Below are 25,808 nucleotides of genomic sequence, written 5' to 3' on the forward strand. Positions count from 1 at the left end.
TTCTGATAATTATCAGCTACTCCTTTATTTCGTTGACATTTAAGCCTCCACAATGGTTTTAAAATACTTAAATTATCATCGTTTTACCGAAGGTTTGGGTGGGCGAAGCCAAACATACACGTTGTTAGTGGCGTGGAAGTGCATCGTCTGGGTATTATGTCTAGCAGTTTACTTTTTCTTTTGCTACACAAATGCAAATAAAGATACAACTGCTGTTTTTACGAAGTACTTGAAAGTAGGTGCTACTTTAACAAGTTTAAGAACTCCTACTTGAAAGGTACACATAGCTCAGACAAGGCTTGAAGTAACACAGACCTGTGTATATTTCAACAACATCATAAATCCAGTGTTGTTAAAACTGTAGCTGAATATTAACTGTTATCACAGAAGCAGACAAAACAGATCCTCCCTTACTACTCAGAGGAAGGTTTCTTCTTCAGAAAGACAAAGTTCCTAAGCCTATTTTTAAATTAAGTGCAATATAAGCCATAAATGTTGTAGACCATAATTCTACATCTTAAATGCTCTTTAAAACAAAGTTATAGTGGGTTAATAGCCACAGAAAAATCTATCTAGCCTTGATTTAAACAATGAGTATTGTTGGAAAGGTTGGCCTGGCAATTGCTTATGGAGCAGAGGTGTCCAACTAGAAAGCATATGAAACTCAAGGTAATTTTCAAGCACAGAGCTTTCATTAAAGTCCTTTCAAGTTCTCAAAATCCTGGACCAGCATCTCCAGTGTATTCAAGATTTCAGATCATTCTTCCAGCACGCTTTCTGGATTTCCTGATAAGATCTACGTGTGACAAAAAACAGTGCCTAGGGTGCTGATAAATACACCCTGCACATCACAGATCCCCCCTATTAAATACACCCTGCACCTCACAGATCCCCCCCTATTAAATACACCCTGCACCTCACAGATCCCCCACTCAAATGTCTCACATCCTGCACACATGTCCATGCCAGAACGGGGGTGGCAGAAGCTTTTCACAGCTCTGCAAGGTGCTGGGAACTGTGGGACCCTCGACACAGGCAAGTTTGCTACTGTGCAGTGCAGACAGTTCAGCAGGACACTGCTTCCCTACACTTCTAAAGTGCTCTTTGGGATCAGGTATGCTTTACACTACAAGGTAGATTCTTGCCTTCAAAACCACAGAATTCCTATGAAATGCTTGGGCCTTTCAGTTATCATTTGACAGGTAGGGGAATGATGGTGTTCAGGTCAGGTAAAGAAGAAACTAAATGTATATTTGTGTAGCTTGTGCAGGTCAAACAAGTGACTGAGCAATCAATAGGATATTTATTTTTACATAAAGCACACTGGTCCATCAGCTTTGGGTGTTATTTTAAACTTTGATGTTATTTTAGAGCCAATTAAGCTATTTTGAATATGAAATTGCAGTTTGGAAATGGTTTTGGGCTTTATGCTAAATCAGTGCTTGGTGGCTTGCTGTATTTTTTGCTAAATTAATTCAGTCAGGAAAAAGGCAAATGGTGTCTCTGTAAGGAAAGGTCTTCCCTCAGGCGCAATATCAAGGACAGCAACAAAAATCCTGACTCTTAGCCAATACCAAGTCGCTTAAAATAAACATAATTAGGATTTCATGCAACAGCTGTATCTCTGCCTTATACTAGAAGCATGCCAAACATCACATTTGCAACTCTTTGTGGCAAGAATAATCCTTGAAAGCAATATTTGACCCCTGCCTTTTATCATGTTGAACCTCCAGCTATTTGTGTCCTGATGCCTGCATTGTAATCATTCAAGTCTCAAACTTAGTAGCGCAGTCTTTGAAACACTGAATTACCACAGCTTCTACATTGTCAAGTCTTCAGCACCATACAATCAGTAGCATAGACTGCTGAAGGCAGGAATTTAATTCTCTCTGGGGTGAATTACTCCATTTTTGCCTCATAAGCCACTTCCTGCAGCATCTGATCCCAGCCCTGATCCACAGACCACACTTTTTCTCCAGTCTAACAATTTCTCCATTCTCCAACAAGCTTCTAAAAGGCAACTCTGGACCTTTTTTACCTAAGGGGGTTGGAGGAATGCATTTATGTGAGGAAATTTACAGAGAGTAACAAGATAAAACTGTTATGTTCTTATGGGCCATTCACTCTTCCATGTGCAAAGGAGTGAGTTCTGCATGCAACACATTATATGCCTAGAAAGAAATCAGTGGGGGAAAGGGAAGAACTGGCTTGCAGGCCAGTGCTGGCAGGGTGTTAAACTTCCAGCTGCTTGCCCATCTTGCTGAGGGCATCGCTGACAATGTCCAGCTCGTGGCGCAGCTCGTTCACCACGCTGGCGATGCTCTTCGTGTCCTTCAGGACCTGCACGCTCTGAGTGTAGGGGTTGTACTTCACCCCAAAGGGACGCTTGATGGTTTTGGCAAACTCTCTATTGAGGTAAAAAAAAAAAAAAAAAAAGAAAAAAAAGAAAAAAAGAGTGTGTTATATCCAAAAGAGGGTGTTCTAAACAAGACATAAACCGCAAATGCACTCTCTGTATGCAGCCAGTATCAATACCCACTTTTCTAAAGTATTTTAAAATATTTTTCTATAGTATTTAAAAATAAATATTTAAAATATTTTAAAATATAATTGGTATATATCTCCCACCCAGTACCTGAAAGACCAAGAAAATACTAACCAAAATTCCTTTACTGTGAAAAATAGTTACAAAACTGTGATAAGACTAAAAGTGTTTTGTGCTGCTACAGAGAGAGATATAAACCCAAATCTACTTTTATAAAAAGAAGGGGTGTGAGGAGAGGGGGCAGAATCTGTACCTCATCTTTTCCTTTGCTTCTTCAAAACTTTCAGAAACAAAGTAAACCTCCTGGAAAGTTGTAATGATACATTCTTGCTTGCAGGTGACCTTTGGATCAAAAGGTTTGACTTTGGCGCTGTCGGAGAGTGAGTGCTGGTAAGGTGTTACCATGGGTCAGAGGAACATCACCATCCGAAGAATCCAGGAGGAAGATGACATGTGATAAAGTGAATAAAAAGGATTATGTGAGAGGATTTTAATGCATCTCATCTTAAAATTTTTATCTGCAGATGAACAGTGATTAAAGCCTAACAAACTGAATAATTCTGAACAGTCACATTCTGCCAGTTTGGGTGAGAAAAGGGACTCAGACACAAGGCTTCTGTATAAACAAGAGCAATATTTTCAGAATCTGGTTAAACCAACAAAGCTTTGATCTGACAATAGTTACCTGGACTGTAACATCAAGAAATTATACTTCATAAAAAGCAGGGGGTAACAGTGGCAATAATAATGAGGCACAAAGAAAAGAGGCAAACAAGCAGTAGCCATTCTTACCTTGAGCTCACTAATGGAAGAGAGCAAGCCAGCCCCGTAAACTCGTAGCTGCCCCTCTTGCTTGCACAAGCCAAACTCTACTGTGAAGAAGTAGCACTGAAACACAGAAGGAGGTAAAACAATTCAGCCTTCATCAAAGATCCTGTGGTGAGCTAGATGGAAGCATTTCTATTTGTAGGCAGCATCAAATAGTTGCAAATATCAGAAAGTTATCTCTCAGTTATCCTGAGACATATAAAGAGGAGGAAAGCAAGAATGGAAGGATGAAGAACCACAGGATTGCGTGTTTGAAAGGTGGATGTTACAGATCACCCAGCTGGGCTGGAAGATGCTAATGCCAATGCAAACATTGAGGTGTAAATCTGTTTTGAGAAATACTGACATGAAATCACAGCCTCAGCTTGAAACAATCATTGGATAGAGCAGATCTCTGAGTGAGTGAGAGCAGCCCACTGCAGTTTGTTTCTCATTTGCTTAGTGTGCTGTAAAATTAAAGACATTCTGTTTGCTGAATTTCAGGATTTCTGCAGCTAGACAGGAAGGAACACTGTTTTCATAGATGGCTTATTTCTGCTCCCACTGAAGGTAGTACAAGTTTTACCACTAGCTACATGACATGGGAAAAGAAATTTTTTAAACCAGCAAGCTAGTTCTTGCATAACTGGCACAGATTATTTTTCATCAAAATTTACTTTTAATCTTAAAATACCCCTGCCAAGACGTCCACAGACTGATATCCAGAAAATTAGTTTATATTATTTTAATTTCTTGACTGAAAAGTATCTAATGCTAGCACTCACCACATTCAATACCATATAATTTCAATTCATTCTACACATTAAAGAAATAGAACACTTTCAAATCATTGAATCATGTTCCCAGAAGAAAGAAGACTTTGTCTGAAAGAAATAGACCATAAAATTTCAGTCTGCAAGAAGTAATCTACCACTAGAAGCTGAACTATTACTTGACAGTAGAGTGAAGAAAAATATCAATCATATCAACTTTAAAGTGGTTTTTTTTTCCTAGCATGGAAAATTTTTTCATGCTTTAAAATCCAGGGACCAGTGAAACACAAAGATCTAGCAGCTGGTGTGGCTAACGTTGACATGAAGCTCCAAATTTATTCAATGGCATGGGATCAGCTTAGTGAAGCACAGAGGTTTTGATGGAATCCCCAGGCACTCAAACACTCACTGTTGCCAGTTTTTGGACAGCCTCATCTGATGCCCCAAGTGATGCAAGACCAATTTCCTGGGAGAACTGAGCAAAACTGGGTTCAGCCAAAAGAGGGACATGGCCTAGGAGCTCATGGCAGGTATCACTGGAAAAAGAAACAAAGCAAGAAATCTCCTTATTTGTCTTTGTGGCAAAGTGAAAAAGCAGCACCACTGAATGAATACAATGTCTTGAAATAAACATTAAATTTAAACGCTAAAAGCATCACCCATTTCTCTGAAAGCAGCTGAGCAGACCATACCAACTCTATATAAAGTGCATAAAATCAGATTTTCAACTGAAGGTGCCTGAAATTAAGGTCTGAGCTCCCCATTTGTAGGGCAGCTGGGTATTAAACTAACTGCACACAGTGATATCACTAAGAGATCTCCAATAGCAAACTGCACTTTTGAAAATCCTGCACTTACAAAGGTGGCACTTCAGCATGCTGTAAATTCATTATATTCAGTGTGAAGGCTGAGTCTTCAGCACCTTAAAAGTAAGTTTTATGCTGGTGTTGTTGAACAGCTTTTAAGTAACTTGGCTCTGGGCAACAAGATTCAAAACTCTCTCACAAATTCTACCCCAAGATTAAATGACTCACGGCTCTGGTGTGTAGAGAGGGTCCGAGCTGTGTCTGACATATTGAGTGCAGTGAAAAACTCGGAATGCCAGTCCTGCCAAGAAGTCTCTGGGTGACAGATATCCAGCCACGGGGCGAATGGTGAAGCCTGTGCGCTCTGAAAGTGACCAGAGAAGCTGTATGTTAGTTTAGCACAGGATGCACAGCATTGTCAGCTTTCCTGCTGGAGCTGAGGTGACAGCCACAGCACTACCTTGGCTCAAAAGCACGTGGGAAAATGAGGCACAATTAGAAAAATTAGACGTAGGCTTGAGTCTGAGAAACATTTTTAAAAATGGCCCTATCTCTGTGCCAATGGATTGCCTAGGATTCCATGTCTAGGGTCAACAATACAGTCAGGTATCTCCTTAGCCAATCCTAACAATCTTTTCAGACACTGCCCCTCAAATATTACTGCATGCACTGAAGACAAATACATTAAAACACAGATGGCCAAAAGGCCTCTTAAAGGACCAGAATGAATACAAGTCATCAAGAATGTTTCCTTGTGCCCACAAAATGGTGGGATTTGCAGTGGACCTCAGTTTATTTTGAAAACCAGAAAATTGTAGAAAAGCAGCAGCTTACCTTTCAGGAAGCGAGACACATCTTCCAGCTGGGGGATATTGTCTTCCCTGTACCCACAGTGTTTGGTGAGCAGGGGCAGGTTTTTCAGGTACTCTCTGCAGGCATAAGTTGGGTAAAGATTGTTAAGCTCTCGGTACACAGTCCCCCAAGTCTTGATCTCCTCCTCAGTGAATTCAATCTTGGGAATTGGGTCACCACTGCAAGGAGAAGAGGAAGAAAGGATACTCCTTAGAAAATGGCTAATAAGAGGTGACTAATTTATCTACTACTAGTATTTAACACCTGTATGACTGTGACACCTGCCTTTAGACTCTATCAAATACAGTGAGATCTGGTCTATGTCCTGGAAAGCTTTTAGTCTAAGGACTTGCCTTTTTTTCATTTTAACCAATTGTCAGGAATCTTGGCCTTGATCTCACTTAAAGCCTTGGTTCTGTAAACAGTTTCTTAATTGTTTAATGCCAAGAGTAAGGTTTAAAATACCTACACAATCTCTTCACAGCTTCAGGAGCTGATAACACATCCTTTTCCATGTTGGATTTCTAAGTCTGCAATTCTTTTCCATTACCCTTTTAATTTGTTTTAGGAAAAGAGAATTTCCTAAATTAACAACACATTGTGTGACAGCAGCTAAATATACACATCAGGTAAAAATTATGCTTCTGTGCAGAGGAGACCAGTGCCTGTCTGAGCATATTAATTTTAGTCTCTTTCCTATTTAGTCCTCAGGACCTTGGATAAAATGGATTATGGCAAGGCCAGTGTTACACTGTGTTTCCACTGCCGGCCAGGGAACTGGCATGGAAAATGCTTTCCCAAGGGAATCTGTCAACAACAGGTTAACAGTAATCAGCTGAGGACTGTGGTAACCAGTTGCACTAAACACACAGTACAATAGAACTCTAAATAAAGACCTTTTCTAGGTCACTTTCAGCTGAGGGACTTGACACCTAAATTCAATCAGGCCACATGAAAATCACATTTAGAAAGAATTTACAGCCCTGGGTTATGAATCTCTTACTGCTTTAAGAGCTCCACCCCCTGCCAAGAAGCATCTCTAAAGACAGAAGCTCTTAGAATTTCTTTTCATAGAAAACTTCTTATCTACACATCACACATGCTAGTTTGAACCAGGAAAGAAAATTCAAGTATTAACATTTGCTCAGAAAGTTTACTCTCAGTGGTCACTGGGCTGTACATTGGGATTTGCCTCCCCTCCCTGTCCTTTGCAGAGCATCTGGCCAAGCCACACAGCCTTGACTGACCAGGGCTGCCTTGATCTCCCTTTTCATCTTGCCTCACATCTCCCTTCCCTTTGCCTCCTTGGCTCTGATCCCTGAGCTGAACCTGTGTGTCTCAGCCTGATCTGAGCCCAGGAAGCTGAGCTCCTCACAGCCCACTCTGCTGTTATTTCAAAGCACCTAGAAGGCTTCTTCTGGAAGAATTCAAGCTTACTGTTTGTAGTTCATAGCCAGGTCTGCAAAATACTTTCGCCTCTTGCGATAAACGTTGTCTTTGAAACCCTGATGGGGAGAAAGGTAAACACAGTTCAATGAGTTTCCAAGCCACAATAAATAAATCAATCAATTTAAAACAGAACACTTGACATTTCTGCAGTTGGGGAATAGAAAAGTATAATGTGTAAGAATGAAAGGAGAGGGCAGGAAACTCATAGCTGAAGTCTGAAATGTTTAATAGATGTAAACTGAGCAAATATTCCAAAGGAATCAGCTGATTTATGCTACAATATATTCCATAGAGAAGGATTCATTTTAGTTGTATCAGTATTCATACAAAGTTTGTTACTTGCACGATTATTCAAAATTACAGAACAAATTGCCCATTTTCTCTGCCCAAATACCAGTTTGGTTTCTCCAGTAAGGAAGAAAGACAGAGGGGGAAGAAAGCCTGCCTCAAAATAACTTTCTTTTAGCTTCTTTAATGTGTATGTGACCACTCAAGGCCCAGACCTGGAGTTCTTGCACGAGTAAACTCTGCAGAAAAGCACAGGAACTGAATTCAGTCAGTCTTCCCTGAGCAAAGAAAGAGACGTGAAATCCCCAAGAGAAGGTGCTCAGACCTCCAGAGACGCCATTGAGGGAGAGGAAAGGGAGGAGGAAAAGCTGCAATTTTTTAGGTCAGCTCCATGAATTGTTTCCAGCTATGGACTGGATGTAGGGAGGGAGAAGTACTTACAGGATGGTCAGCATCCAAGTCAGAGCCGTACATCAGCACCCGGTTTGCACACTTATCCAAATCTGAGATCTTCTTCGGAAACCAGGGAATGTTCTCCATGCCTGGGGAAGGCATGGGATCCACAAGGTTATTAATAACACCCAGCACACCGAGGGAGGAAGCGCTGCTTCCAAGGATGGTTACAGCGGTTACAGCTCACCCCATAAATTAAAGGGGATGAATAAGACAAGGCAGGCCTCTGCCTATCTGGCAGCAGCCTCCAGCTCACACTTCCTCCTCTGTCACTGCCACAGGCTGCCTGCAGAGCACAGCCAGCCCCAGAGCCTCTGGGAAGGAAAGCCAGCATGGGTTTCTCTGCTGTAGTTAGAGTAGCATCCAGAGGATCCCATGGAGACAAGGTATCCCTGTGTACAGCTGCCGGGAATCTTGGAGGGCACAGAGGGTGCACAGGAGAACAGAAGGGATTTGTCTGTGGTCCCTGGGCAGAGTGGGAGCAGGTTAGAATCCTCTCATCATGTTTTACTGACCATGGGAAATGGATGTTCCCCCATGGTTATGTACATGGGGAGCATCCAGCTTTGCCTTGAGGGGTATGGGGGGCAGGAGGAACAGGAGGCCCTGCTGCCTGAGAGAGGAGCATCATTACAGTTTTGCTACCAACTGCTTAGGTGTTATTTTTAGCCTAAGAGAGTTTTTTGCCAAGCCCTTGGCAGAGCAGTTAATACACTGTTTTTCTGCCTCAATGCTCTTCAGTTTACTTCAAAGAAATCAGGAGACTGTTTAGATTGAATTCCCCCTTACTTAGGGCTAAAGTAAGCAATTTTATCCAAGAACTCCAGATCTCTCCTTCCCAAGCACAATGACTGAAAAATACATGGGACCAGCTTCCTGCTGCCCTGAACTTTGGGCATCTCTTTAATTAAAAGTAAAGGTGTAAACATAACATGTAGTATATGAAAGTAAAGGGCACCTCTGTTGTACTAATATAAGGAGGCCAGTTATGATTAAAAGTGGGTAAAAAAGACAGCAGAATCAAGAACTAAATGAGGAAATTGCAGAATCCATCCTGCACTCTCCCCAGTGTCTGAACTGAACTGGGAACTGTCAGTATCACACCTCTGCCATCGTAGAGTACTCGAGCCCTGCACTCAGACTTTGCCCACAGGCCAGCCTGCTTTGACCTGCAGGGCTCCCACTGGTGCCAGCTGGGCTGTGCTGGGAAGGGACAGGAGCACAGACAGCAGACACACAATTTGTAACGGCCTGACAAAGCCTGAGCCCTCAGGTTCAGACCAGACTACACTCACACATAACACAGAAACAGGTACCTGGCAGCAGGCTCCTGAAGACACGACACAAGTGCAAGTGTGGATAGCTATAAAAATATTTCAAACCAGCACATTTGGAAATGCATTTTCATCAGAACTGCCTTTTGTACCTACCATCTTCCTGGACACTGAAATGCTCTGTGGGGCTCACAGAGACGATGTTGACGTGGGATTTCAGGAGCTGGAAAATCTCATTCAGCTGTTCCCTGTTACTGTCACAGTCCACGAAGATCTCGAACTCTGAATTTCGTCTCTTGGACTTCCGTGACTCAATGTGTACCAGATTTACATGCTTCTCCTGTTTAGTAAGAAGCAATGTTCTCAAAGAGATAGGCTAAAAACAATTGACTAAAAGTTAAAATAGTTTTTCAAGTTAATATTCTACTGCCATGAACTATTCACCACCTCTATGAAGCTATTTTAATTAATTGGATCCCTTGATAGCAATTTGCTTATTGAAGGGGGGGGAAGGTTTGATTTTCTATTCAGAAGAAAATGAAAGCAAACCTGTGTTCTTTCAGTTTTATTTACATTCAGGAAGCACATAAAGACACAGTCAGGAGGTTTAAATTCATAGACCTTTTTCTTTTATCCTTCCCGTAGGAAGCTGATTAGCAAAATTCACCAAAATGCCAATCAAGTCACCATATAATTACCTCACAAGCAAGCAAGGGATTGAAAAGCAGTATTTTCAGGGCATTAGTTTCACTTTTCTTTAATCTGAAGAATTATTTAATCATGTGTTTTATATTAGGAACATTGAGAAAACTCCAGGCTAAAGCACACAGAGCCACACACCAGAGCACGGTGGCACTGCGCATATTCCTCACCCAGCACCTGCCCACCAGCTGTACAATTGCAGCTCCTCTGTCACCTTCAGTCTGCCTACACAGTGTGGCAAGGGCAAGATCAACACCCCAAGTGTCTACCTGCCATCAGCAGGAGCTTCCAACCACCTCTTATTCCCAGCAAAACCATTGAGTGCTAATCCTCTTTGTCTTGAGGGGAAAAGGCAGACCTCTCCCAGTGTTTAGTCAGTGCAGATAAGAGTTTTAGCCAGCCATCATCTAATTTCTGAGGCACACATTTGCCTTTGTGGGTAATTTTGGGTGCCAGGTGGGAGCAGGTTAAGAATCACATCCTTAATAAACAGATGTAATCAATTCTTATGTGCTCCAAAACGACCCTTACAATTTAAAAATGCAGAGCTGCTGTGATGATCATAAGATTATAACATACATACCTGAAAGAGTTTTAATGCTTTCACAAGTCCTCCAACTTCATTCTTCAAGGAAAAAATGATGGCTGTCCTTCCTCTTTCAGATGCATGGTCTTCATTCTCTTTGTTATCTTCAATCATCATGTAAGCTGACTTATTTAACTAGATGCAAACAAAGAAAAAAAATTTGTTTGAATGGATAGAAGTGCAAAAAGTGTAAGTTTTTACATTTCAGGGTGTCTTGGGTAATGCTGTGCTTGGATCAACCACAAAAGGAAAATTATGAATTCAAATATTACAAAATAATAGGAATAAAGTCAGTCACAGACAGAATTTGTGAGAGACTGAAATACCAAGATATCTTTTTTTTTTAGTTGAATGATTTTATGGACATCTTTATTCATTCCCTAGGATGCAGAAAATATTTTCAATGTACAGTTTATAATTAGCATTGCTACTGGGAGGAAGAGGAGCAATAAGATGTCAGCAGAGATAGTACATTGAACAAAAACACTTGTTAGCAAGTTCAGTGAACACTGGCAAAGAGAATAATCCAAATCCCACAGGACATAGATAAGAAAAGATGAATCAGGATTCAGTAGAACTGAAAATCACTCTCTTGTTACATAACTGTAAAACACTGGTTTCACAGGGCAAGGAGACAAACCTAAGGAGGTAAAATGTTTTGCTGACCAGAATCTGTTGGCTATAGAGACACTCCCTCTCTGATCAACCACAGCCAAGCTGCTCCATCTACCATGTCCCCTAATTTGTGTGTCAAACCCTTGGCACAATCACCCAAATCACACACTGAAAATTCAGACACCCCACACTGTCAGACTGTGTGGTTTTATACCTCACTATTGCACACACTCCTGGCTGTGTGGAAATCAGCAGCTACCACAGATCATATTGTTAGCTACATGTAGCCAGGCCATAAAGAGAGATAATACTGAAACAGTAAAGAATAGGGAAAATGCAAAGTAAAGGAAAAACACAAGGCTTATGAGCAGAGGCTGTCCCTCATATGTCTTCAAACCTTGCAAAAACTAAAGAATAAAAGGAGAGGTTTCTGATTGAGTCAGCGAGAAAGAGGAGAGGAACAATGAAGGCACTATTAGGAATTATTTTTTGATCTGATACAACTTTAAAGATATCACTATCTTGAGACATTTTCAGAAATGAAAAGAGCAAAACAAAAATGCAAACAAAATGCACCAGTTCCTTTGATTCCCTTGTACAATCTCTCCAACTTTAACGATGTAATGAAAATATTTGGATTTCTGTCTGGGTTCCCACTTCTAATGAATTGCCACAATATGATGAGCCTGGACAACAGAGTCAGACCATCACACTGTTTCTGATCCACCAAAGTCAATGACCTCCATCAGCTTGAGTCCAGACACCAAATTTTCTGCTGGGAGTGTGTGGCAAGCCCAGCTCAGGGTCAGCTGAGCAGCCTGCAGGTTTCTCAGTGTCAGATCACCATTACAAGAGCCAGGAACAGGCACTGAGCACAGGCACTTCAAACAGAAAATAAAAAGCTACAAACACCACGATTACATACAGGTCATGGGCTGTTTTCTCAAGTGCAGAGAGCCATTTGTGTGAGCCAAATCCTGTTCAGATAGGGCTGCTGTAGGAGAAGCAAAGAAGTCTCCACTACAAGTAGAGTTAGGTAGTGGTCTTTGAAGGCAATAAATGCAGAGCTGGTTTATAGAAGAAGCTAATATGCAGATTTTTGGCTTGACTTCATGTCTAGGATCACTGGCTTCAGCCTGGGTCAGCCTTTATGAGATCTGGCACAGTTGCATGCAATGTTACGAGGTGCACAGCTGGGACAGACTACCTGCACCAAAAACTAATGCTCTTCTTTTGTGTTTTGCTGCTGCAACTTACACTGTGTCTAGGATCAGGTGACAGCATCTATGAAGTTATATGTTTAAGAGATCAATGAAGAAAATCAACAAAACATAAAGTGTTCTTATATCAAGCTCTACAAATGACCTCTAACTTAGGAATTACAAGTTGGAAAAGAGAAATTGCCATGCTTACAATGCCAAATGCACACCATATACATATTTAACCCTACACCAAAGCTCACCTTTTGCTTAAATTAAAAAATGAACTGAAGACAGTAATGCAGCAATCATTTGGGTGCAAGGCAACAGGAGAAAAGGTAATGCAGAAACAATTCCTCTCCTCCTGTGGCTGCACTTCACTTATATGTTAACATCTATCAGTAACTCAGCAACCCAGCTCTAATAAAATCTGAAACTTTTCCTTTGCATGGTAACACATTTGTTTTGGAGGGTGAAGGGGAAGTTAATATTGCACTGATACTTTTTATTAGTGAAGCAAATCTTTAAGGGATTTTCCACCAGCCTGACTCAGTCTTGATGAAAATAGACAAACACAGGGATATTCTAAGCCCTTTATTTATGTAGATAATTAATTAGGTGCTGTCCAGTTAAAGATTTCACTTTTTAGGACCCATAGCAATTACCTTTCCTTTCTTCCTCTCCCCAAAGAATGTTCACAGAGAGAAAGATATATGAGGGAGCATATTTTATGCTTTAATTCTTTATATTAATGGACAATCAGGATTTTAAATTATCCAAACATGTTTGCCTAAAAGAATATCACATTTCAATTCATAAATTGAAGATGAAAAATTCTTTTCAAAAGATCTTATACTGATTGACATTAATAATGATTAATAAAAATGTCAATAGGCAATTCATATTCTCTTCCCTTGAAGTAGCTGCTTACTTTGTTGCTGTCCTTTTGACACACTTCTAGGGAAGGGTGAATACCCATATCAGGAGTGACCACAACTAGATATCACACTACATTTTCCAGCTACACCAAAGTTCTTCCTAAGATTTAGCTCTCAGACACCAAAGCAGAAGCTGTGCTGAGCAGCTTATTTGGCTTCCAAGTATCTGAGGGGTACAGCAAAGCAATGTTTTTGTGAAACTTTACTGTCAGCATTCTTGTCTTCACAAGGAATCTTACAGGACTTTGTCAACTGCAGAGTATCAGTGACTGCAGCCAGTGCTGCTTTTATCTGATCTCTGATGCACTAAGCAAATTCCCACTATAATGGAGAGTGAGTTCTTCTGAGCTATGTCACACCCTCTGTCTCCTAAGCAATGGTACACCAAAAGTTGCTTTTGTTCTACCTTAATTTCATATGCTCACATTTACACTTTGAGATGTTTTCCCCTCTTTTATACCAAAACAGCGGCTCCATCCCAATCCCAGCGGCACCGAACGCTGCCACCGACGCCAGAGGAGCCGCACCCCAGGTCTCTCCAATTACTGCTCTCCAAGTAACCGGGGCCAGAAAGCTCCCGATTTTCCCAAATCCCCGTTCCGAGAACTGCAACAGCTGTGACTCCACAAAAGCGGCGTTTACTCCGCAAGCCGGGACTGATCCCGGGGCCGGGCAGCGAGGATCCCATCCCGCACTCCCCGTGCCATCCTGCTCTCCTCACCTGTGCCCATCCCGCACTCCCCGTACCCATCCTGCTCCTCCCGTGCCCATCCTGTTCGCCTCACCCGTGCCCATCCCGCACTCCCCGTGCCCATCCCGCACTCCCGAGCCCACCCCGCTCCTCACCTGCCTGCCGGGGTCCCGCGGGCTGGGCGCCGCCTCCAGGGATCCGGCGCGGCGCGGTGCAGGGTGCATGGCCGGGCAGGCTGAGGGCAGCGCCCGGCCCCGCCGGCTTTATGCAGGGCCGAGAGCCGCCCCCGGGCGAGGGGAGGGATGCGGGGAGGCGGGGGAGGCGCTGCCCGGCCCAGCTGGGAAAGGGGCGCCTTGGGCCCCTCCACGATGTTCACCCGGTTTGCAGAGCAGCGATGCTCGGGCGCAGCCAGCACCCGCTCCCCGTCACTGCAGCCGGAAAGACCCGCAGGAGAAGAAGCCCTTTGCCTCCTAAGTTACCTGGACAGGGTCACCCAAGAGGGGTCACGGGACACTGACTTTTTGCGGGTGACTCTAGGGGTTCTGCAGGTAACATAAATTCACACACCACGGGGCTGAGGGCAGCGAGCATTTGGGTGGAGTCCTCCTCCATCGTGTCCGCACAGGCGCTTCCCAACACTTGTGCACTCCCTGTAAAATGCCCTGTGTGCTGCCTGTGGGGAAGGGAAGGCAAACGGCATCAGAAGTGAGAGGTGGTGAGGGCTGGGCCTGTAGCAGAGGGGCTCTGAGCAAAGGGGCCTCCAAGGCTACAGGGGACTCAGCAGTGTCCTAAATTCTCAGCAGCACATAGTGGAGGCTGTAGTCCCAAAGTCCCAAACACGGTGGGCAGGTGTATTAAGATCTTCACTGAAAACAGCAGTGCATCTCTGCTGTGAAAATAAATTGCAGCGTATTCTGTCTTTTCTCAAAACCTCCTGTGCATACAGGAAGAGTAACTACATTTCTATTAGCAGAAAACTACATCTTTTCATATCATTTATGTTGCCATTTATTTTCTGCATATACCTAGATGTGTTTATAGTATAAAAACTCATGGTTTTTTGACTCCAGTCCTCATTGTCTCATCTCAACTTGGCAACATTAAGATAAGGGGATTTTGGTCCACAGCAGGAGAAGCCAAACAGCCAAACGTTCCCTGGGAACATAATCTCTTGGAGGTGTTAGGGGTCTCTTGGGGAGGAGAGATTGATTATTTTCTATTTGAGCTGTCCAAAACCAAAGACTCTGATCCTTTTTATATGTTTGGTTTTTTTTTTTAACAAACCTTTCACAGAAATGCTCAAAATCAGCAGCAACTAGTTTCACTTGAATATAATCAAGTGTCTGGAAAAATCCCCAGGATCTCTCTCTTCAGTGCCTAAAAAGTTTTGAGGATTTTTTTCAGCTAGATCCCTTAGACACTGGTGTAACACACCTGGTAAATCATATTGATGAAGCAAATATAAAGGGTGATACCTAACCCAGGCAGGCACACTCACACTTGCACCAATGTCTGTGATGATGATATCAGAGTCTTCCTTCTACCTAGAAGGACTGAACTTCAAACAATCCTGTTTCTAGCTGGAAACAGTGACTAGCTCAGCCCTTCAGACACAGCACGGGCTGTGAAGGGTGACATAGCTGGAAAAACCCTTTTATTTCCAGTTTGCTAATGGGACATATTTCGTCACCAGATGCTTCAATTTTCCCTGCATAAAGAAAGTGCAGTATTTATCAATATATGTGTTATCTCTACAACAGGCATTTCACTTCCTTCCTAAAGAATAAATCTCCCCATCAAATGAGCTGACTCAGAGAGCAAACAATTTGTAGGATCTTTACCCAGACCCCTAAGTGTGTGAGAGCCTGGTGTTAATGACAAATCTGTAAACATGGGCACAGTAAGACACTTATGGTAGAATATGACTAATCTGTCAATTTTCCCTAGCTCAAATGAAGCAATAATAGTAGGGAACCCACGGGCAGCCTGACCTATAACTGCTGAAACAATGGGAATGAGGTCAGGAATGGCCAAGGAACTTTAACCTAATATGAAATGTATTGGTTGCATAATGAGATAACTGGGGTGCCCAGGGTTTTGGGGAGCAGATTAAAGCTGATTCACTGGTTTGGTAAGAAGTGCTTGTTCACCACAGCCAATGCCCCCTGATCTGAAAGGGCAGAAGCACAAAGCATGAGCAGATTCAATTACAGCCTGTTTCCACTGGGTGCTCACTGGAGCCTGCTCTGCTCCTCTCCACACAGGACTTCCAGCTCCTAGGAATCTGTGGATGGCTAAATAGGAGAACTACTTAAAAGGTTTTATCCAAAAGCTAAATCTTCACAGTTCTGTAGTTGCAGGGTTTTGGAAAACCCCACTCTGTCACTGACACAGCTGCTGCTTTGTGTTTTCACAAAGAGAAAAAAAAATCTACCTTTTCTCAAAAACTGGTAGCATATTCTACCATTTAATAATGGTGGATTGGGCCCCTCTCCACATAAAAGAGCAGCATGGCACAGCAGTCAGGTATGGAGACAACACAAACAGGGCAGCAAAATGCACAGGAGCCACCCTGCTCATGCTGGCAGGAGGTGGCACGAGCAAACACTGACCCAGAAAAGGTCTGAAATGTGACCTTGTTGGTCTGCAGGGGCACCAAGGCAAAGAGAGGCCAAACGTTTTCAGTGGGATGTCAGAAATCTACACAGACCCTGAGGTGGGAAGGAGCTCTGAAAGACAACTGGGGCATCAAAACCATAGGGAGAGAGGCCTCCCCTTATGGCACAGGAGATAAGGCAATACAGTGACTGATTTTTCTCTAAAGCCTGCAGGAGATTTGTCACATACAGCCTCTCATGCACACAAAGCCCTCCAGACAGATAATCAGCACCTGAGGATGGAGCACAGATCTGACCCTGCTCAAAAGGGGGTCAAGCTGATTTTCCAGGATGGGGCTTTGCCATGTGCAGCTGCCACAAAACCTCTCCCACTGGCACAGAGCAGCCATGGCACTGTGAAGGCTACCAGAGTGGCTTTCAGTTACATTTTCCCTCCTAATTCCTCATTAAATCAACTCTCCTCACTCAGATCCAAGTGACAGGGTGGTGTCAGACTGAAGTCATTGCACTTTTCTCAGTCCTTTGCTGGAGAAGCTCCAGGAACATCAAGCATCTCCAGAAGAGACCATGAATCTATTCCTCCTTCCCATCTGCTAGCTCAGAGGTAACTCAGCTCTAGTTTTCAGAGAGTTTCTGTTTTGTTCTTCCAAGCAGAAACTTGACAGCAGAGTTTGCAATCAAGCAGTGTTCTGACACTTGGGGGTACACATTTGTAGATTTGCTCTGGAGATTTTGAGGCTGAGAAGTATTAAAAACCAAGCTGTCACACCTCCAGATCTCCCCCTCCCTGGGAAGCCACACAGTAAAGGGACCCTTTTTGCTCTCTGAAACACAACAACCTAAACCTTCTGCCCTGCCTCTCCTCTTCCTCCCACTCTGAGAAAGTTTGTTCTCTGTGGGTCAAATATGTAGGGACTAAGCCGGCACATCTTTCCAGACATGACACAAATCTTGTGTTTACCAGCACCCTGAGGAAGCTGGTCTGGGAGGGGAAAATAAAGGTGGAAAAAAAGAAAAATCAGTGTAGTACAGGGGTTCCAATCTGGGGGAGAGACAGAGTCAGAGGATGATTTTGTTGAACTGGTCAGGCAAGAACATGGAAAGGCAGGTTGAGAACATTCTTTAAGGATATTAATCTACTGCTGAAATATAAGATTATCTACCTGAATGCAGCAAGAGTGATGGAGAGAATCAGTCAGCCCTAAAGTCTTCTCAATCCCATCAAGGTTATCAGTGGGAATTACCTGATCTCCCCATGTGATGGGAGAAAGTGCTCTAATCTCCAATAAAGCAATTTCACAACATCACTTCTAAGGTATAAACCCCCCTGGACTTTATTTGGCCCAGGCATCTGCCTTTCCAAGAAGGACCATTTGTCTGAGGCAAAGGGGTCACTTGAAACTTTTCCAGAAAAAGGTATGAAGTGGTAACTCCCTGAACAAAACAGGTTTAATACGATTTAGTACCAGGTCTGCTCTAATCATAATTACTTTCTCCAGAGCACACAACTGAAAATTCTAATCACAGCCTTCTGCCTTTCTGTTAATTAAGTGCTGCAGACAAGTTATGCCTTAAGAATCTCATGGCACTCAGACAAGCACTCTGGAAGTTACAGGGAAGAGTGAAGATGAGCATCATGCAGGCCTATGCACAGTTTGTTTTCCAGTATAAGTTTTACAGATCTTCCTCATATTCTGATTTAATTTTTTCAATGCCCTTTCATTCTGCTGCCCAAAAAACTCCTGGTCTGAAAGTCTGCCTTGTTTTTTTCTACTGATTTTTAATATTTATAAAGCATTTATTGTCACAACATCCAAGCAACGGCATTCACTTCCAATCACTTTCTAACCTTCATTCTCTCAACCTCTGACTTCTCCTGCCTAAATGAGGTAACCTGTCATTGTGGCATTACCTAAATGCAGGGAGTCAAAAAGCTCCTAATCCAAAGCTTTTCAAATTTTCAAAGAAATGTATGGATCTGAAATCTTGAAGTCTTTCTACAGAAAATTCTTCCATTTTCTCCCTTCTTCTACAAACCACAGTTCTGCCAACAAACACTTTCCAGAGCAATTCACCCAGCCTTTCACCAGCATGAGGCTGTGACAGTGTCACACCCTGAACTCAGAGCAGCCTCTGAGAAATGCCTGGATGGCTCAGTCCCTGAGAATGGAACCACATCCCCATGAGGATGGCTTAGCAGGCAGTTAACAATTCATGCCACTGAATAGTTGTTGATTAATAAAGCATTTCATTCATAACCAGTTAATGTGCGACAAAAGGAAAAGGGGGATTTCAATTATGCAAGTATTTAAAACATTTACAAATATCTTTTTTCCAATGAAAAGTGCAAGAACCAATGAGGTAAATTACCCTCTCATCGTGTCTCAGCCAGCTGTAGTATCAACAGCCTTCAAGCACACTTATTTTGAAAAGCCAGAGCTGCTGTGTAAACCTACTGAAGCACAGCCAGCCAACAGACCATGCACTGTTTGTATATTTGCTTTGGACTGTTTAAAGAAGCAATATTAGCCTTTTCATCTGAGGCAGGAAATATTTTTCATTTCATAAAAGCTAAATGAAATCACAAGTGACATGAGTTACTTGCTGCTCTGAGCAAATAAGGTGTAGTTTTTCCTGACAGCACCTTTGTAAACTCTTTACAAAAGGTTAGTTTAGATGGTGCTGGGACAATGGACAAACCAGGCTCTGATTTGTTTTCTCTAGGGAAAATAATATCACAAAATTAATATCAATCAGCTACATTTCAAACCAAAGTGTAGTCTGGCTGGGAACCAAAGTCCTGAAAGAGCTCTTTGCTCCAATTACTCTGGAGTTACTGGGTACAGAAGTGCCAATTACAACTTCCTTTTATTTCCTTATCTGTTCAGGGTCAAGTCACCTCAATTTAAACATGGTCCCCCACCAGCCAGCAGAGATTCCCTGTGTTACTAGAGCAAACAGGATTCAGTCCAGCCAGAACCATCAACCAGGCATGGGGAAAACCAAGTGGAAAATCTCAACAAGCTGATCTACCTGCTGCCTGGGGATGCAGTGCAGCCTGGAGAGGACAAGGGAACATTCCATGGAGCCTTGCAGATACTGCTCTGCTCAGGCAGGGCTGAAGGGGAGGCTCCCAGTTGGTTTCCCACAGGCTGAGCCAGGTCACAGCTCTGCACTGCACCAGCCCTGGCCTCAGCTCCAGAGCCCTGGCAAGGGAGGCTGAGAAGCTGCTCAGTGCTGATGGCCCTGGCACCAGGTACAAGTGCAAAATGCCCAACCTGAAAATGAAAGACAAAACATCCAAAAAGAGGAGAGTGTGCCAGAGCCTAAGGCAACCTCAGCCATCACCACTGAAAACAGCCCCTCATGGCATTCAGGGATTACTTCTGACCAGGTCCTGATACTTCTCCATCCCTTAAGCACAAGTTATAGTAGAAGCGGACTCCAGTCATTGAGAAACCACTCTGGTACCATTATTTCTACTACATTATCACTACAAAACCTGAGGAATTATCCAGTGCTTTCACATCACAGACGAACACAAAGCAAAATAGTCAAATGCATAAATAAGGCTGCTGATAAGAGCAGTCACAGAGTGTTTGTTAACCTCAGCCTGTTGGCCTAATTAGTAGAACAGCAGCATATTGTGTATTCAGAGTGAGGTGGAGAAGTACAAAAGGGGAAAGCTTTGTACTCATTAATGATATGAGTAAGCAGAGCTCAGAAAGCGATTCAGCAGACTTTGATCCACTCAGGAAAGAGAACAAGAGCTCTCCAGGTACTTCTGACACAGCCTCACCATGGGCTTGGGCCAGGAACCAGCCTCTTCCATATTCACATTGTTTAGGAAGCATGTCCAATGTTAGATTTGCTGATGTAAGAAGCAGGCAGACTGTATGCCATGAGTTTCACACACCCTAAACAAGCCAGGCCAAGGGAAATCAAGAGATGACTCCAAGGCCCAAACAATCCCAGAAGACACTGGCTTTGCCTGTTACAGCAGGTTTTTGGTGTGTTTCACCCCTGTGCTGAAGATGATCAGCCATTCTGAAAGAGAGGCCGTGGTCAGGCTGTTCATTCCCAGCCACTCAGGGCTTCACACCAAAGTGAGCTCAGAGGATCGACCATTCCCTGTTCACAGCTTTCAGACACCCCCATCCACTGAAGTCCTGAAACCACACAGGAAACAGATGACAGAGGGCAGCCTCTGGTCTAGACACTGGCCATTGACCAGTGTGAACAACATAAATTAAATCACAGCCACTTTTTGCTCCAGGGATGGAAACCAGCAATGTAAACCCATCAATTCACAGCAGCAACTTTAAACACATGGCAACTGTAAAATGTCCAGCCTCAGAGCTGTGAAACACATCATCATTTCCAAGACTGGCAAAAGCTGTTCATCTTACTGTGTTCTCATGACAGATATTTTTTGCCCTCTGAATTTATTTTATCTTATTAGATTTTAGTTCCCATTATAGTTAGGACAATTTTGTATTGGGGCAAAATTAATTAATTTGGATCAAAGTAAGGCTCCTTGAAATGTAACACTAATGAGTCTCATCTGCCTGATTAGAGAGCTTTGCTTTTAGGGACACCAGGTACAAAATTTTATTTCAGAGAAATAAACATTATAAGATTATTTAAGGTTGAAAGCATTAGCTAAATAGTAACCAGGATCATGGATAAAAGATTAGGGTGGCAAACTGTGAGCAGACTTACAGCTGACAAGAGGATGCAAGTGTAGACCAAAACAGGCTAATGAGGATTTGTCAAAGAGGTGCAAGCAGAGCTCAGTGCAATTTACAACAATACATTTAGTGACCTGACACTGTGCCTCCCATTTAGTCACAATTCTTTTCACCTATTCACATGCTTGTAAGGACTAAATGGAAAAGAGATACGGATTGGAAATGACAGTACGAATTTTTAGAAAGAAAAGATGGGGAAAATAGTAATTTTGGATGAGTCAAATTAATCTGTAATACATGGACAAATAAAAATTTGCTTATTTTTAAATCTGATTTTAGTCAAGAATAAGTTGTGCTAATCAATGTTGGCTTTGATTGGTGTGAGAACTACTCCAGAGAGCAAAGAGGGTTAAATAGATTGGGTAGTTCTCATTTTTATTAGGCTTCATCCCATCTACTTTCTCTTACCCCATTAGTACAAACAGTTAAAAAAATACAATCTAGAATTAACTTCCCAAAAGACAGGGGGAAATTCACCTAAAAAACCACATGGTAAATGGAGTTATCAGGGATTTTCTGGTAAATTAGCATAGCACACCATAAATGGCATCTGCACAGCCACATGCTGGGTCACTTGTGAATGACAAACACATGACATGAGTACATGCAGTAGAATATAAGGGAACTGCCTTCCCCAAGCCACATCTCCCTCAACAAATCTCTCCAGCACAGACACAAGACTAGGAATGAAGATGTGGCGCTTGGAGAGGGCAGGTCCCAGCTGCTGGCAGAAACAGCTCCGTGTGAGAGGAGGTAGGAAGCCCACAACTGGACAAGGATATGTTTTACACAACGTCTGTGGCCAAAGAAACCACTGTAAAGTTGTGAGTGTGCTCTCAAAGGCACCCGGTACAACTGCACAGGCACCACCTCTGGCTGGTGGAAAACCATCCAGACCAGCAGAGGAATCACACCAGGGCACCCAGGGCTTGCACAGCTTTAGGCAGTTACACACAAAAAGCCTTTGGATAAACCAAGAGCTGAATTCTAACCTCTTCTACCCCTTTCCTCTGTTTTGATAAGGTTTCAATCAAACATTACCACATTTTGTCAAAATTACCTTGACCTGCAACAGGCAACACTGAAACCTTGACGTTGCTATCCTTTTGCAACCTAACACTGGAAATCAAATTTTAAAAAACTCATTTCAAGCACCCATGTGTCATCTTCTGATGTCATGCATACTGCACCTGTGCATAATATTCCTCCTGCCAGCCTTCTGCATTAAGTCAACAAGAACAACAACAAAGACCACTGTGCCTGTTATTCATAAGCTTTTTGTTATCTCACAGAAGACGCAAAAGGGCCCAGAGCATGTGCGGGAAGGAAAGACCTTTGTTTAATTTAATTATATTTACTTCTTTCAAGTCTAAGTAAACTCGGGGATCAGCAGATCAGAACTGATTAATTAAATCATGACAGCATTTCCTTTACCCAGTGTGGGCAATCACATCATGCAGTGTCACATTCATCAGGTTCTTCCAACAAAGCACCCTCAACCTCCACACTTCAGACAAGAAATGCCTGCCTCCCAGGTGGCACTGCAGCATCAAGAGCTCTTCTAATGCAAAAGCTCACAGTTGTGGAGTAGCACTGTGGTTATTTTCAATACTTCCACCGTGGGGGTTGACTCCAGATCTGTTGGTTAAAGTTACTGATAAAGCTGCAATAAAGGATCTGGTTCTGATCTTTAAGTTCATCACTGAGTGCTGGACAAGAGGGAAGCGAGCAGGGTGGGCTCAAAAGCACATGTGCACAGACACTCTGCTGGATGCTGTCCTCACCCACCTGCTCTGCTGTCCAGAAAGGCTGGAGAAGCAAAAAGCTGCAAGAAGTTTGCCTCTCAGGGTTACCCCTGACTGCTCTTGCTTGTGTCCATAAGCACATGGACTGTGCAGGAATTGTCCCGGACCAACCCCTCTCCAGAGCAGCTCAATGCCAGTATATTTTGCATCTACCTCCCATCTTCTTTTAAGACTTGTGAGAACCTCTCCAATAAGGGAAGAAGGAAAAGGACAAATCTTCCCTTCATTTGGGCTTGGGACTCTCCCACAAGAGCAGCTCACACTACATAGTGCCCAAAACATTCATGTCTCTCAAAGACTTTCCTTGAAACTACACCATTTGTCAGCTCATAGGCAATTTCCTGTGTTTCTTTTTGTCTATTCATAAATGTCTTCTATCTACTGACCTCACGAAACCAGGCTCCCCCCTTGCTCTTCCATGTTTTCTCCATTCATTTTTCTCTTCCCTATTATTCCAGTCTTTTCTGTCCACTACTGCTCTTCCTTCCATTCAGTCATTGTTATGGCTTCATCCCAAATGACAGAACGGAGTCATTTTGCAGGTTTTTTCATTCCCACCTGAACTGTTTCTCACTCTTTTCTACTTTCTTAACTTATTAAATCAAAATCTTTACTAATCAGGCTGGCATAAACTCAAAATGTCTTCCCATGGTTCCTGTGTCCAGTCTTCCCGCCTGACTAATGAGGAAACTCTCTGATGTTGAATAAAAGAGTTTGTGCACTACAAAGAAGTTTTAATGGAAAATGAAACCTTCTGACATCACTGGCTAATTATAATGCAGCACTGTGACTGTATTGCAGGGCAGGATAAAAGTGTGCATGTATTTCCTGCATGTTTCAATATCCTCCTATTGACAGAAGATAGGGAGACTGGTCTGCTACTGGAGGCCAGGAAATTATTTTTCTGATTTCATTGGAATAATTGACAAAAGCATTTCCTTTCTATGTAAGGTTAACAGATGGCTTGTTAAAGTTACATCTTCTTTAAACAGAGCTGTCACCAAAAATTATATACATGACAACAAAAATAATATTGATACAAACTCACCGCAAAATTAAAATGAAGTTTGCATAACCTGAAGCACAGAATAAATAACTGCCACTATTGCAACACAGAATACCAAGGTGCATTTGCTTTTCTAAGATTTCCTTGGAAACTGGATGAAGGGACATAAAGGGAAGTTTCAACATGGGACTTAAGTTACCATGGGCACAAAGATGCAGGCAGTCACTGTGCCTGTGCCAGGAGCAGGCTGCAGGCAGTGGGCAACACAAGCACCAGCCCTGCAGGACTCTGCTTTCACAAATTGACTCTGTCATGCTCAAGATCTATGCCAAGCAAGGGCTTGCAACATCTGACTGCCTCACCTCCATCAAGATTTGCCTCCCTGAGGCCAAACCCAGCCAGCAAAAAACAAGGGGGGAGAGTGGGTGAATTAAAAAAACAAATTTAAAAAAATCCAGTAATACTCATTAGCCCACCTGCTGTGGTTTTTAAGACCTCATGTTCACCTTAAGCTTGTCTCATTTCCATAAGATCAGGAGAAACTGCAAAGGAAATTCAGGTTTGAAAACAGAAAATGTAATCAGTGTTAGACTTTCAATAGGTGACTGCACACCAGCTATTCCACCTGGACAGATCTAGAATGCTAACATAATTACTGATATTTAATACCTTTCTCCTTCACTTATTATTTATCCTCTTTGTCAGGATTCTTCCAGGCTTTTCCCTATTTGCCTTCTTTCTCCAGTATCTCTTAATCTTTCTTCTTCCTCTACTTACTACTGTCTTCTCTTCACAGCCTCCTACCACTGTTACCTTTTCTTTGTGAGCTCTTCCACAGTAGCTTTTGTATGAAATTCAGCTCTCAGACTTTACTGAACCATCACTAAGACCTGCAGCTCACATGCAATGACCTGGGAGAGAGAAATTGAGCCCCACTGGGTTTTCCCTGCGTTCATTCATTTTCTCCACGGTAACAACTCAGAAGCAAACCCGTTCTCTTACCCACCTTAGATGCCAGCTCCTTGCATTATAAAACTTGCTTTCTTTTTGCAGCAGTGAATCAGGAAGGGAAACAAAAGGAGGTGTAGGAGCAGTATTTCCCATTGCAAACCTCAGTGGGTAGCTGCTGGCAATAACCTGGTTTGTTTAGCCATGCTGGTGCTGTCAGGTTTGCTCAGCTCACGCCCCGTTGGCTCTGACTGAGGGGCTTCACTCACTGCAGGGCTGAGGCACGAGGCTGCCTGGGCTTGCCTTCACATGAAGGGCTTCTGGGGAGTTGTATAACAGCACAGCAGACTGGTCCTTGCCCCAGGTGTAGCAGGTTCTTCCTTTCTCACTGGCTTTGGCAGAGCACATGAATTTCATCATCATCGCCAACAAAATGAAAAGTAAATGGCGAGCACTGAAAAAGGACATTTAATTTTGAGGGAGAAATAAAAGGATACATAAGGGAGCTGCTGTGACCAAAAGATTCTGCTCTAGAAAAGAAAATTGCAATTTTTTCGGTGAAAAATAAAATAAAGACTGCTGGTTTTGTAACTCCCAGTAGCAGCCAAAATAAGAGTAGTGAGAAAGAAGACAGATTTTCCAGGCAAACAAAACCACAGTAACACCTCCATACCTTTTAATGCCAATATAATAAACTATGAA

At 42.7% G+C, this 25,808-nt stretch overlaps 1 protein-coding gene across 2 annotated transcripts; it reads right to left on the reverse strand.

Moving 5' to 3' along the window:
* TPH1 (tryptophan hydroxylase 1) lies at positions 1-25,622 on the reverse strand. 2 transcript variants are annotated; one of them, XM_077179875.1, is made up of 11 exons: positions 25,165-25,622; positions 10,533-10,670; positions 9,404-9,587; positions 7,962-8,062; positions 7,221-7,288; positions 5,766-5,962; positions 5,160-5,295; positions 4,535-4,661; positions 3,338-3,433; positions 2,799-2,932; positions 1-2,407 (listed from the first exon to the last, which is right to left on the reverse strand). In XM_077179875.1, exons 2-11 carry the CDS (start codon positions 10,650-10,652, stop codon positions 2,233-2,235), a joined length of 1,338 nt encoding a protein of 445 aa, XP_077035990.1. In that variant the 5' UTR covers positions 10,653-10,670; positions 25,165-25,622; the 3' UTR covers positions 1-2,232. The 2 variants fall into 2 exon arrangements, with proteins under 2 accessions (XP_077035990.1, XP_054490172.1); XM_054634197.2 differs by lacking the exon at positions 25,165-25,622 and adding an exon at positions 14,134-14,250.
* Positions 25,623-25,808: the final 186 nt, after the last annotated feature.

This window comes from Agelaius phoeniceus, chromosome 6 (assembly GCF_051311805.1).
Source record: "Agelaius phoeniceus isolate bAgePho1 chromosome 6, bAgePho1.hap1, whole genome shotgun sequence".
NCBI classification, from domain to species: Eukaryota; Metazoa; Chordata; class Aves; order Passeriformes; family Icteridae; genus Agelaius; species Agelaius phoeniceus.

Coding starts and splice junctions, on each gene's coding strand:
- TPH1 (XM_054634197.2), bottom strand. CDS start 14,202: ATGCACCCTGCACCGCGCCGCGCCGGATCCCTGGAGGCGGCGCCCAGC. Junction 10,671..14,133: donor CGCGGGACCCCGGCAGGCAG/GTGAGGAGCGGG, acceptor GTTTGCATCTAG/TTAAATAAGTCAGCTTACAT. Junction 9,588..10,532: donor AAGCATTAAAACTCTTTCAG/GTATGTATGTTA, acceptor CTTACTAAACAG/GAGAAGCATGTAAATCTGGT.